Source organism: Eutrema salsugineum, unplaced genomic scaffold, assembly GCF_000478725.1.
Source record: "Eutrema salsugineum unplaced genomic scaffold, Eutsalg1_0 scaffold_7, whole genome shotgun sequence".
NCBI classification, from domain to species: Eukaryota; Viridiplantae; Streptophyta; class Magnoliopsida; order Brassicales; family Brassicaceae; genus Eutrema; species Eutrema salsugineum.
In genome coordinates, this window is record NW_006256486.1 from 1,404,263 (window position 1) to 1,417,107 (window position 12,845).

Genomic DNA, 12,845 nt, shown 5'->3' on the forward strand with positions numbered 1-12,845 from the left:
ATGACATTAATATGAAGAGACTTCATACCTACGTAACTTTTTATCTTTCAAACATATGTCAATTATTTAGAAGAGATAAAATCATCTTTATGCTACAATGTTAGTATCAACGTAAATGCCAAAAATAATTTACTAGAAAACATAAAATATTTACACAGATTTAGAGAAAAAATATCTTCGTTTATTGTATTTATTTGTATAAACTAAAAGAACAGTTTTTTTTTTGACGGCAAAGAACATGTTATTTAATGAGAGCTGTACGTGTGTGTGTGTATTTCAATCTCTCAAATATTTACTTTTTGAACTCCCCACACGAGTATTCGATTTAACTTTCAATTAATTCCTCGTCCTATATTTTATTATTTATAAGCTCAAAAGTTCCACAGACCAGAGACCACAGCCACCACTTGTACCATTAAACAAAAGAAAACAAAAAACAAAAAAAACTCAGAAAACATTTCTTCTCTGAAACCCATCGTCGCAACGAGTCTTCATTTCTGTTTCCTGATTGGTATAAATCTTTTGAGTCAAGAAGAGATATGGTATGTTTCTGTTTCTTGGTGGATCAGAAAAGGAAAATAAAACGGAGCAAACCGGCGGCAGGAACATGCTCAAGGTGTAGCCATGGTGCGAGCATCGCAGACATGAAAACGTCGACGAGATTCTGTTTTATTCCAATTTACTGGAGATCTTGGAGAGCCGTCGTCTGCAGTTTCTGTGGCTCTGTTCTTAAGTCTTACCGTTGATTCTCCAATTTTATTAAGCACTGTTTTTTTCTTACATAATTATAAGGTAATATATATACGTGTGGTAGTATATAGAGATCATAGGATTTATTTTGATTAATGTTCTACGAGTCTATCTACCTGCAAGAGGATATTTCTTGACATGTTGGAATCTCTTGTTATCAAACGAAGGGCTAGTGCTAGCGTATATATATAAATGTGGTTTAAAAATGATTAATGATTTTTATCAAAAAGTGATTAATGTGCTGAATGTGTTTTTAATAGTAGAAGGTGATTTTTCCCTAAACTATTAATTAGACCAAACTTATAGCAAAAAAAACGATTAGAACAAACTGTATTTGTATTATAAAATTGTTTGAGTTCTTTGTATCTATCTATATATGAAAAGTTTAAAGTAAATTAACTTAACTTTTATTTATTTACTTGAGCGTCAGACACTTGGTTTGGGCTTTGACTGGAGTGTTTGCGGAAAACTGCTTACAAAAAGTCTCACTTTGTTAAGAACATTGATGTAAGGTAATTTTGAGAATTGCCACTTATGCTAAGAACAACTCTCATGCACTCTATTTTACAACAGTAATCAAAATATTACTAGTATTCTTCAACTATATATATATATATATTTTTTTTTTTTTTTGGTAAAATTATTCTTCAAGTAATCTTTCTTTCTTATTTTTATTGCATCTAAATAAATCTCCAATGAATTTTTCATTTTCAATCTCTTTTATCTATTTTATAATTCTTTTGAGCTTGAAATTTCCTTGCCAATTTACTTGCAATATGTACAAACTGTGAAATTTCTCATATAGTTAATGAATTAGGATTTAGTGCTAAAAACATAGGACATGAACAGATAGGAACAATTCACTAGTTACACATTAGTTTTTACTAGAAACTCATAATTCAATAAAAGGACAAACAATTTTCCTTATTAAAAATACTTTTTTCCCCGACTATTTCCAATTTGTTATTTTATTTTCGGTTGTGGTAATGTTTGATCCAAAAGAAAATGGTAAGAAAGAATTCAAAGAAATCTAATCCTCACTATGAGAATTGGCTGTGCATGATCTTCCTTTATTTCCGGATATATCCGGTTCTCTACACTTTTCACGCTATATACAGCTTTTTCTTTCGTTTCTTTCAAGCAATATAACAAATTTTTAATAGCTCTTCTTACAGTTTGTAATCTTTTCACGACATTTTCTTTATATAGTAATTCGATCGAACTTATAGATGGAAATATGGAATCTGACAATTGGAATGCTTAGATACGATATATTGTCTGATAAGAACATCAATAACATGTGTGGTGTAAGTGTTTAACGACGTAATAACTATCATACCAAATTTTCAACCAGTAATACAAATACCAAAACATGGACACGTTTCCTGTCGGAAACCTTCTCAAATAAACATACTCAATAGATATTTATTAATCCTCGTTTAAGCTTATTGGTTGAATAAAGGTTAGGCATACGTCAAGAAAAGGAAGAAAAAAGATATTTCTCCAACGTCAATTAAGGTGAAAAAGAGTATATAATCTATATATATCTTTATAAATGCAAGGACCTAAAGCCATTAATATGACAATTTAAAAATCTCTTAAATGGTCAATGATCAAAACATTTGAAGAGTTATAAATCTACCATCAACTGTATTGGCGAAAGCAAAAAGAACGAAGAAATATATCATCATATATCTCTCTCCACTCCTCTATCTCTAATGGCTAATAAGCTTTTGTATTATGTAATTTTGGGCATGTTTTTGTTGTTTACAATGTCACGAGTTTGGTGGGAAACGGCGAACAGACCACAAGGTTATTACTATAACGAGTTTTCCGATTCAATTATTTTTTTTTTTTTGAACAAGAAAGTTTTGTATATATGTGATGTCCAGTACTTCCACAAAATATAATCAAGTATTGGTTTGATACAGATTTGGTTATGTTTTGCAGCAGTTTTCAGACGAAAACAATGGCTTGAAAAGCTTTTCGAATCTGGATTTGCATGTCTTCGCGTTGGATTCCATGAAGATCAAAAATACTTTAGGTCTTATTTTCTTCAATAGATAGTAAATTAAAATTTAATCCGGAGTCCGTGTGTATATTTCCCTGACGGAAATTTATTTTTAAGTAGTGTTCTTATGATTTGGTCGGGCTTTCTTCCAAATGAAGGCATTTATGTGCTCATATATGACAAATCCATGGAAACGGGTCACTTATGGATCCGGGTCGGGCACAGAAGTCCAATAGCTTAGCCCAACAAATACATACAAGAGTATATTAGATAATATTAGTTTATATTATTTAAATGTATTTGTTCAAAGATTATTTTGTATCACAATTTATCATGCGAAATTTTTATATAATTTTTTTTTTGTTCATTCGGGTTATGAAAACCTTAAAACAGTGATTAGTTTTACTTCACAATCTATTGGGCGAAATTCAAGGAAGTTATCACAATTCATGGAGAGACGTCAGGACTAAATGTGTTTATTTTCAGAAATATTGATTACCATTTGTATAACCACTCTTAATCATACTTTTATTCTTATTTTAGTATTTGATTTTTTTTTTAGTTCATCTATTTCGTTTAAGTTGAGATGTTGTCTTTTCGTCTTTGATAATTATTTAATAAAATCTTTAAAACTTTTGTCCGTAATGTTTCTTATAATTACAACATATTATCACTATTATTAGATTGAAAATTTACAGATATTGTTGATGATTATTCAAATCATAAATGATGGATCAATCTCCGATAACACAAAAACATCATCAATCTTCGATAGTTTTAATAATCATCAAAATCTGATTGTACAGATCATGGATCAGTATCAGATTGAATGTCATCATCAAATCTGATTGTTTGGGCCTCATTTTCAGAAACTTTGATCACCCCAATTTTTTCTGGCACGCAATAAAAAAATATGGGCAATGGAGAATTCTCTGGATGTTTTCCCTTGGATAATTTGGTATAATTTTTTTTAAAAAAAAACTTTTTACAGTAAAGAGATGACCTTTATGTATACTTTGCAACTCGCTACTCATGAAAAGGAAAGCTGGAAAGTAGCACAATTAGTGTTGATTGCAGGAGAAGAATGTGTCGTTCAACCCGTGGATCATCTTGAGGAACGATTAGTAACTCCTAAGTCCTAAGTCTCCAACTTAAATAATCTCTAATATAACCACCACGCTAAGTCACTCTTGTTTAATCATTTTTATGATCTTTGACTTTCATTATCATCACACATGTACATACACGATGATTTCCAACCAAATATTCTCCCTGATACTGATTGTGTATATCTATACCAAAAGATATTCCAATTTTGAGTTTTTTTAGTTTTAGAAGAATTATTAGGCAAACTAATAATAGTCTTTTTTTTTTTGGTAAAAAGCAAACTAATAACAGTCCTATCAAAGTTCATGCGCTTTCATCATTTAGCTCTGCGATGTAGAACCATAGTTGCAGTCTTAGTTTTATTTGGTCGTGCGATTCTTAGTTCTCTACTAATAAATCACGTGGGAAATTATACCAAAGGATTTTGGACAGATACGTAATGTATACAGGATTATATTTTAATCTATATAAAATATAAATGCATGGAAAAATGGAGAACGAAATATAAGCCTTGGGGGCTGGGGCAAACATTGTTGTTTGGTACGAAATCGAAGTAACGCGTTTGCCTAATGGCTTTATGACTTTTAATTTATATTTATCTCACATGGACCAATTTGTTTGTTTTTCAGCATTTAAGAGTTGGGGGCTGGGGCTAGCAGTGTTGTTTGTTTCTTTACCACTTAAACTGCATATTATATTGCAAAAGCAATATTAATCGAAATTCGAATATGAGAAAACGATGTATTTTAGAGAAAATTAATTGACCTAAGAACACGATTGCTCATGTCTATTCAAGTTATTTCGTTTAACCCACCGGTAATGTATTCATATGCGCAAGCTCATAGTTAAATGACATGTGAACAAATAATATTAGTATCCTTTACAAATTGTAGTTGTAAATTATTAACGAGTACAAGAATCTAAAATATCCGGATTAAGGAAGACACATGGGATGTTTGGGAAGGATTTCAATTATATATTAGCGAATAATCCTATCAAAAACCTAACAAATATTAACAGCCCTAGGATCTGTTCCCTTAGTTTAACTCATTTATAAACAAGGACCCAACTTATGTCTCTCATTTGACCAACACCACATTAGACCTGTCTTTGGTCTAACCTTGGCTTCCTCTACAAAGCTAATAGAAATAATTTTGAAAGATTAATTAGCCTCTTCCACGTGTCAACATATTATTGGGTCATATTGGACCAATTTTAGACAACATATAAATGCACAAAGGCATTACATAATCATCATTGCACCAAGAGAAGTATCAAAATTTCATATAACCAGAGCCAAACAAAAAAGAAGAAGAAGAAGAAGTAAATGGCAAAGGAAGGCTTAGGACTTGAGATCACAGAGCTAAGATTGGGCCTTCCAGGAGATAACAACTGCGAAAGATTAGTTTGCGGATCGAAGTAGACCTCGGACATGATGACGTCTTCTTCATTAGAAACTGACGGTGAAAGTAGCATCGTTTCATTGGTGGACATTGTCGCCGCTGAGGTTGAGGATGACATTCGACCCACGGCTAAGAGTCAGGTGGTGGGGTGGCCACCTGTGTGTTCTTATAGGATAAATAAGAACAATAGTAAAGAAGTATCGAAAGCGAAAGGGTACGTGAAAGTGAGGATGGATGGTGTGCCGTACTTGAGGAAGATTGACCTTAGTTCGAGCTAGGGTTATACTCATCTTGCCACCGTTCTTGAGAATCTCTTCGGCTGTCTTGGCCTAGGTTAGTAAATGGTATCCATTACAATTTTTTTTTTCCTTGAATTGCCAACAAACATTAAACACAAATGCAATTAACGGATCTTCAGTTTGCGTTTTAGTGTTAATTTTGTCGGCCAGGTGGTATTAAAAGTCTACTTGAAAAAATAGAGACTAATTAAATATAAACGTAAATGTCAAAAACATTCGAATGCAAATGTATTCCATACATTAGTTAATCCATCTAATTAATTACATCGCCAGGTTAGAAGTTACATGATTTTCAAAAAATGTAATAGCAAGAGACCTAATTATCGTGTATATTGCGTAGGAGTACTGGCGTTGAAAGAGTGTGAGAAGTTCGAATACGTTATTATATACGAGGACAAGGATGGAGACTGGATGCTTGTCGGAGATGTACCTTGGCAGTAAATTTATTTTACCTTAAAGTTTTGCTCATACTTTGCTACATTATAGATAGATTGTCAACTTTATGGAAATTATTTTATTTAACCTCTCTTAAAAGTCACTTATTTGTAATAATTATGATTTTTGTTTTTGGTTGGCAGGATGTTCAAAGAGTCATGCAAGAGGCTGAGGATCGTGAAGAGATCTGATGCAACCGGTTTAGGCCTGCAGCGAGATTCATCATTCGTGTGATGGTGATCTATAGTTAACCATAAAGTTTGAAAACACTTGAATACAATTTTTTATCATAGTAAATTTTCAAATTATAAAATTTCATAATGATCATAGTGGATGCTATACATGTTTTCTTCAAAACTAGAGAAGTTAATCATCAGTTACTGGCTACTTTCCTTAATAGTCAGATTGTATGTTTTATGTTTACCTTTGGCTTTAAAGGGTTTTTCACTTCTCTAATCATCTATACGATGTAAGTTTTTTTTTTTTTTTTAATAATCAAGTGGCATTATGGCATCAATGTTATTATTGTTTATCTTAACAAAAGAAGTAAAGAAAATCAAGTGGCATTTCCTTATAATCCCCTGGCTAATTTTTCTTTTTTAATAAATGGGGCTACAAGTGTAAAACCCCTATTTATGGATCCTCCCAACTCCCAACTGATAATATAAGATAAAAATAAATATGAAGCAAGAAATCTAAATTTTTTTTTGCTAACTTATATAAAATTGATGCCATGACTTATTCTGATCACATGTAGTTTTGGTTGAAGATTCTAACTACTTTGTCGGTCCAAATAAATGATGCATATCCTCCATATTAATTGAACATATCAATGCAGGTAACAGATTTGAAGTTTATATATACTGCATACTATTAATCCAAATCCCTAAACTTATTGCCAAGACACACACAAAAAAAAAAATGAAGGCTCCTTCAAAACAAGATATGAATTACTCCGGTCATGTCAAGAAACGGCAAGACGAGAAAGGCTGTTTATACGCCACGTCCGTACAACCATGATCTCTTCTCTTTCTTTGTTACGATTTTTGTATTGTAAACTCTTTATGATCTTGCTTGATGATATTGTAATATATTGCAGGCTTTTCGGGTTGTTCTGTTGCTGTTGCTGCTACGAGAGATGTGATTGTTGTTGCTGCGTCTGATTCTAATGATCATCTGAAAATGTTATTTTTATGTGTCACATTTGTTTATCTAAATCATATTTTCCATTCAAGCATCGAATATTTAACTCTATTCGGTTTTTCAGTTCAGGTTGGTTTGACTTTTTGGGTTTTAACAAGATCTAGATTAATTTAGTTCGTTTCGTGTTTAGTTCAGTTTTGGTTAAAAATGTATAATAATAAAAAGATATAAATAATCTTAATTAAGTTTATATTTAAGTTTAAATTTTGTTTTAAAAAATGTGCCATTTTGGAAAATAATCCTATTTAATTAAGATAATACATTAAGAAATTTTTCTTTGTTCAACTTATTTGGTTTGGTTATACATAACTTAGATCTGAATCGGTTTATTTGGGTCATGTTCGTTTGCACATCTGACATCTTCATCCAAATAATCCATTTAAATAATTTATTTAAATAGTGCATTTGAATGATGTTGTTTATCTGAATGAACATTTGTTTGTGAATTTACATCTCCATCTAGATGCTTTTAATGAAAAATGACTGCGTTTGAAAGCATTACAATCAATCACAATAAAAAGGTAATGACTCTTTCGTTAAGAGAAGAAACCTAAAATGAAAATCACTTCAAATCTTCTTCACATCAGATGGGTCTAAATTCCAGAAAGTCTCTGCAAACAAACATCAAGAATCAAATATAAGAAGGAAACAAATTTGCAGAGGCTATTCAATGATACACAAAGCAGATCATATCATAACAGTCACCCACTAATGGAACCATAAGACCAAGCTATCACTCTGCATATCAGAATACAAAGAAGGCAGACTTGTTAAAGTTAATGCAAACTAATTTGTTTGATTATCTCATAAAGAAAAGGAACGGCTTTGCACATTAATTGACCAAACACACAAGCTTGGATTCCCCAATAAATCAGTTTGAATACCGTGATATGCAACAATGAACAAAAACATGGATTTCTAACAGAACTATCCAGAGCCAAATGGAAGAAAAATATCACATACCTGTTAATATGAAAATCTAGTTATTTTTGTTATTTCTAGAGTAATGGAATCACACATTGCCTCCATAATTCTGTCACCAGCTGTATGGAACATGTTCCTCATTTTCATCACCATGTTGTTCATAAGATTCCATTCTTTCCCAATATGCAAAGTCACTATCTTCTTCCTTTGAATCTCTGATAAAACGTGAAGAGCCATTGTTGCTTCACATTTTTGACTCATTTCGTAAGCTCATACCAAGAGTGTTTCATGTCAAGAATCTGCCATTTAGCTTTCCATACATTAAATATTCGCTTAATTACTGATCTCAAGTCAGAATGCTTGCGTTTAAACAACTCCTAACTGTTTGTCGGTGGTCCTTCTCTATTGAACTAATCTAAGTAGTATGATCTAATTTTACGATATAGACTTAGATAACCTGTTTGGGTTGGATAACCAAAGTCGACTAAGTAGTGTTGTTAATATGTAGACTAAGTATTGTTTTACAATTAGTGTTGTTAATATTCCCTACTTTTCGGTTAATTTATTTGAGTTTGTTATTAAAAAATTGGCAAGAAGTCAATAACCAACTAAATTTTGTACAGTGGACCAATCGGGAAAAACAAAAACCTTTGCTTTTTCAGTCATAAAATAATAAAACAACACTAATTGTACAACACAATATGCAAAGTTGGTGGTCTTTCTCTATTGATCTGATCTAAGTGGTATGATATATTTTTACAATGTAAATTTAGGTAACTTATTTTGGTTGGGTAACAATAGTCGACTAAGTAGTATTTTTCTAATGGAAGATGAGGAAATGAAGCTTTTTGTGTTGTACAAAAAATGTGCCATTTTGAAAAATACTTCTATTTAATTAAGATAATATCATTAAAAAAAACTTTTTTTCAACTTATTTGGTTTGGTTGTACAGAATTTAGATTTGAGTTGGTTTATTTGGTAATGAAGTTTTCTATGGTTCAGATTATAATGAAAATTTAGTTAAGCAAATGCAACCAACTAATTAATCCAATGAAGATGAATTTTCATTCATCTATATATCAACTACTTTATATTTTATCCGACAAAGATGATTTATTAATTTATCAAGCCTTATCATATTTGAGATGATTTATGAATTGTGTGAAACTCAATAAAAAAAAATTAAAAAGAAAACCTTCACAAAACTTGAAATTCAGTATTAACCACTAGAGAACAGAACGTGAGGAAAAATCAACATAATTGGTATCTGGATTTCATCTGTTCATAAAGATTCTAGATTTCTGGACTCAATGCATCCGAAGAAACAGAAAATCAAAAGACTGTTAAGTACTCTAAGTCTTAACAACCATCAATCTCTTTAGTTTATTCCTGTGAAAACTCATCTCCGTAAATGACCAAAATACCCTTGACTTGAATCTAAATGGAGCTCACTCGTTTTCATCATCTTCAAATGTTTTAATCTACAGAAATCCCAAATTCCTCAATCGATAACCCTAAAAGGTTCAAATTTTCCTCGTGGGTTCAATCTCGATTACATCGATCTCGTAGTCTCTGGTTTTTACTATTTTGTTTTCTTGGGAAAAAATGTCGTCGGTAGGAACATCTAAAGGGATTCTCGAAATCGCCAAGTTCGGCGTGTACGTGGCAGTTCCTGTCGTCCTCATGTATACATTCGCCAACAACAGCAACAACATCAAGAAATTCATGGGGAATCGTTCTTACGTCGTTTATCCCGAAGAAGCACCTCGTCCTCATTCACCCGAAGAGCTTAGAGAGATGGCTAAAGAACTTGCCCGCAAAAAGAACATCTCCTGAAATCCCACAGAAACATTCCAGATCTTCTAGTTCCACTTGTATTAGCAATTTTCAATAAAGGTAACTCCTTTTTTTTTATGCCTGTAAGATCAAATAATTTGTATAAGAGAGGAATAATGAGGAAAAAAAGCATTTTGCTTTGCCTTTGCCACACCATTTTTGTTGAAAAATTCATTCTTCTTATGATCTGAAAGTTTCAGTCTTTTGGTAATATAATTTATTGATTTCAAAGGGTACACAGAAATAACTGACAAGCAAGCAAATGAAAAGGCTTTTTAATGTTTTCACATTCCACATTAAACTTGAGAGTAAAATGAGATCTCTGTCCAGCTTAAGTGTAGTAAAATTGAATAAGGTAAAATTTTTAATGTTTTTGATTCCTGTAAAGTCATTTGGTTTGCCACAGTTTGTTGAAATTTAAATCTGAAATTTTATTTCTTCTAGTGAGTTTCTTCTTGGTAATGTAAAAGGGGTAATACAGAAATCACTGAGAAGCAAGTGAATACAGAGCTTTGTTATTTTCTGTTTTCACATTCCACAGTAAGTCTTGAGAGCAGATTGAGATCTCTGTCCAGCTTCTGTGTAATAGAATTGAAGAAATTCTACATGATCAAAGGGCTTAAACATCCTAGGATGTTCTTCGTCCACGAGCTCATCTGGCGCATTCACGATGTATCCAGCTTTTGGAATCGAGAACAATCCGAGGGAGTATCTCGTCTCTGTTCCGGTCATCATGACACGGTGATTAGGAGAATATAATCGACCATTCAGCAATGCCTGTTAACATCAAAACCATTGTATCATTCTTCTTCTCAAGTCTTGATTCTGCTAAAACGCAAGTTAATACCAAAGGCTTACATGAAGAGAATCTCCGATCATAACGATGAAAGAATCTTGAGATGGCTTCACTTTGATCCAATTATTGTCTTTGGTCTGCACCTCAAGACCCTCAACATGGTTTTGGTAAAGTATAGTGACGATGTTTTTGTCGGTATGAGCGTTTAGCCCCAATTCAGTCTCCTCTGTATCAGGCCCTTTGTACTTCATTACTCGCAGGAGGTAGTTCGTTGATTGAAGATGTTCATCCATGTATTTCACGAGTCCGAAGCTCTCCATGATCATTCTTCTGATTGTTACATCGAGCTCTGATAACTTCTTGGAAAACGACTGGATCGTTGTGCTGATAGAGTAACAAAAGTCTGATCAAAACATGTAACCATACTAATCATCTAAATAAAAGACAGAAGTTTTACTGACCTCAAACTGTTGTTGCCTTGAGGCCATAGTTTTTCAGTAAAGGCGTCGACTTTGGCTGCAACATCAGAGTCATCGATTCCCATGCTCTCGTACAGTGGCACCATTGGGTACTGACCCACGTATCCATGGAACGGTTTCTTGGATACGTTTCTCAGTTTTGTCTGTAAGGGTAAGTCGAAAAGCTCTTCCATGGCCCCAAAAATCGATTTTCGTAGCTCTGAAGGGATTCTATCGAAAGAGGCCTCGAAACAGCCATAGTCTTGTAGAGCTTTCTTGACATGAGCTCTGGTTAAGTCCCATTCGGGCTCTCCCGGTTTCAGGTTTTTGTTTGAGAAATTGATGACTGGGAGGTTAAGAGGAAGAAGAGGAGTTTCAGAACCCATTTATTGAGACGAGAGAGATTGCTTACTGAAATGAAATGTTACAGGCCATTTATACATGTCTTGAAATCAGCCTCAAGGAATCTATTTTCTGATGATTCGCTGGACAAGATGTCAAGTTTCTCTCCAGATCCGGAAATTAAGCTGGGAACGAATATTATGACTCTGAAGTCAACGATTCCAGAGGCAATTGAAGACAAAACGTAACTATCATTTCTAGTATCAACTTTGTTATATTTTCAAAACACAGACAATTGATCTCTACGTGACCTCTTTACGATTTATCTTTGTTAATCTCTTGTTTTACACTGGATATTGCAAGTCTTGGATTTGATTTAGATAAATGTTTTCAACCTTGTTCTGTGTCATTTGAAAATTACTATGCTTGGTTTATATTCTGGTCTCTGGAGGATGGGGAAAAAATCAATGTTTATTCAGGTGAGTCGGTCATATGTTATAGTTTTTTTTCTGACTGACAATTCCTTTGTTTTGTTTGTACTAATAATAAATTCGCCTTTATCTTTCTAATGTTACATTTGTAGGCTTTACTATAACAAGTGGATAATGTAGTGGTACACATAGATTACGTCACCTGCACGCAAGTGACGAGTTAAAAAAAAAAAAAACAAAACTCATATAAAGAATGGAGATGGCTTTGTAAGATTGGTATTTATTTCTAGTTAACGAGGTGATAGATCAAAATTCATATACAATAGTACAGCAACGTAAAAAAGAAGAAAAATAAAAAAACCTCGAGCCCATTAAAAGGTATTTAAGAGTAAAAAAAAACTGCAAGGTCAAATCAAGTGGTACTGTATATTTATATGTGTTCAGTCTTACGTCAAATCGAATCTGTAGAATTGGACTAATTGCAGGTCGTAGTTAGCGCGTGACGGCCTAATGGTTAGAAACCGAAATAAATCGTCTGCCTCTACGCTTCGGTTCGGTTGCTGTTGTCTCCTCTGTCGCTTTCATCTCCTAAAAACTATAAATTTCTTTTAAAGAAAAGCCGAAAAATAATGTAACAAGTGCCATTGGAGAGAGAGAGAAGTCACTCTCCGCGCGGGAAACTCTGAAACGCCCTTTTTCTCTACTTTTCTCGCTCATCTCTCGTGCTCGTTCTCTTCTCAAGACTTCGATTCGTCGTCGTCTTTGTACGATCCACGGAGACTGATTACCAAGGCTTTTCCATCAGGTTGGTGCTGATATTTGTTTTATATAGCTTTTAACTAGAAATAAA

General features: G+C 33.0%; 5 protein-coding genes and 1 long non-coding RNA gene across 7 annotated transcripts; 5 read left to right on the forward strand and 1 right to left on the reverse strand.

Annotated features, from left to right (window-relative positions):
• The first annotated feature begins 402 nt into the window (after positions 1-402).
• On the forward strand, positions 403-956 carry LOC18010993. The gene has a single exon (XM_006392798.2). It carries the CDS (start codon positions 540-542, stop codon positions 744-746), a length of 207 nt encoding a protein of 68 aa, XP_006392860.1. The 5' UTR covers positions 403-539; the 3' UTR covers positions 747-956.
• Positions 957-2,383: 1,427 nt separating this feature from the next.
• On the forward strand, positions 2,384-3,017 carry LOC18011021. Of its 2 annotated transcripts, none has more exons than XR_002897423.1 (2): positions 2,384-2,562; positions 2,701-2,839. XR_002897423.1 is itself a non-coding variant. In XM_024150567.1 (2 exons), the coding sequence occupies exons 1-2, from the start codon at positions 2,469-2,471 to the stop codon at positions 2,811-2,813; spliced, it is 204 nt and encodes a 67-aa protein (XP_024006335.1). In that variant the 5' UTR covers positions 2,384-2,468; the 3' UTR covers positions 2,814-3,017. The 2 variants fall into 2 exon arrangements, 1 of the variants encoding a protein (XP_024006335.1); XM_024150567.1 differs by having other exon boundaries at positions 2,704-3,017.
• Positions 3,018-5,195: 2,178 nt separating this feature from the next.
• LOC18011022 (auxin-responsive protein IAA6) lies at positions 5,196-6,239 on the forward strand. Its single transcript, XM_024150332.1, is given in 3 exon segments — positions 5,196-5,604; positions 5,911-6,007; positions 6,149-6,239. Coding segments are annotated over 3 exon segments (597 nt in total).
• A 651-nt stretch (positions 6,240-6,890) lies between these two features.
• Positions 6,891-7,239, forward strand: LOC18011153. Its single transcript, XR_002897408.1, has 2 exons — positions 6,891-7,009; positions 7,105-7,239. It is a non-coding gene; the product is annotated as an uncharacterized LOC18011153 (long non-coding RNA).
• Positions 7,240-9,617: 2,378 nt separating this feature from the next.
• On the forward strand, positions 9,618-10,109 carry LOC18011052. The gene has a single exon (XM_006392802.2). It carries the CDS (start codon positions 9,738-9,740, stop codon positions 9,966-9,968), a length of 231 nt encoding a protein of 76 aa, XP_006392864.1. The 5' UTR covers positions 9,618-9,737; the 3' UTR covers positions 9,969-10,109.
• Positions 10,110-10,374: 265 nt separating this feature from the next.
• LOC18011053 (probable 2-oxoglutarate-dependent dioxygenase AOP1) lies at positions 10,375-11,698 on the reverse strand. The gene is made up of 3 exons (XM_006392803.2): positions 11,226-11,698; positions 10,827-11,148; positions 10,375-10,745 (listed from the first exon to the last, which is right to left on the reverse strand). The coding sequence occupies exons 1-3, from the start codon at positions 11,606-11,608 to the stop codon at positions 10,497-10,499; spliced, it is 954 nt and encodes a 317-aa protein (XP_006392865.1). The 5' UTR covers positions 11,609-11,698; the 3' UTR covers positions 10,375-10,496.
• Positions 11,699-12,845: the final 1,147 nt, after the last annotated feature.

Bases quoted from the DNA above. Each gene is read 5' to 3' on its own strand.
- LOC18010993 (XM_006392798.2), top strand. From the start codon at position 540: ATGGTATGTTTCTGTTTCTTGGTGGATCAGAAAAGGAAAATAAAACGG.
- LOC18011021 (XM_024150567.1), top strand. From the start codon at position 2,469: ATGGCTAATAAGCTTTTGTATTATGTAATTTTGGGCATGTTTTTGTTG. The intron at 2,563-2,703 runs GTTATTACTATA...GTTTTGCAGCAG, and splicing joins AACGGCGAACAGACCACAAG to TTTTCAGACGAAAACAATGG.
- LOC18011052 (XM_006392802.2), top strand. From the start codon at position 9,738: ATGTCGTCGGTAGGAACATCTAAAGGGATTCTCGAAATCGCCAAGTTC.
- LOC18011053 (XM_006392803.2), bottom strand. From the start codon at position 11,608: ATGGGTTCTGAAACTCCTCTTCTTCCTCTTAACCTCCCAGTCATCAAT. The intron at 11,149-11,225 runs GTCAGTAAAACT...TTACTCTATCAG, and splicing joins CAAGGCAACAACAGTTTGAG to CACAACGATCCAGTCGTTTT. The intron at 10,746-10,826 runs GTAAGCCTTTGG...TGATGTTAACAG, and splicing joins TGATCGGAGATTCTCTTCAT to GCATTGCTGAATGGTCGATT.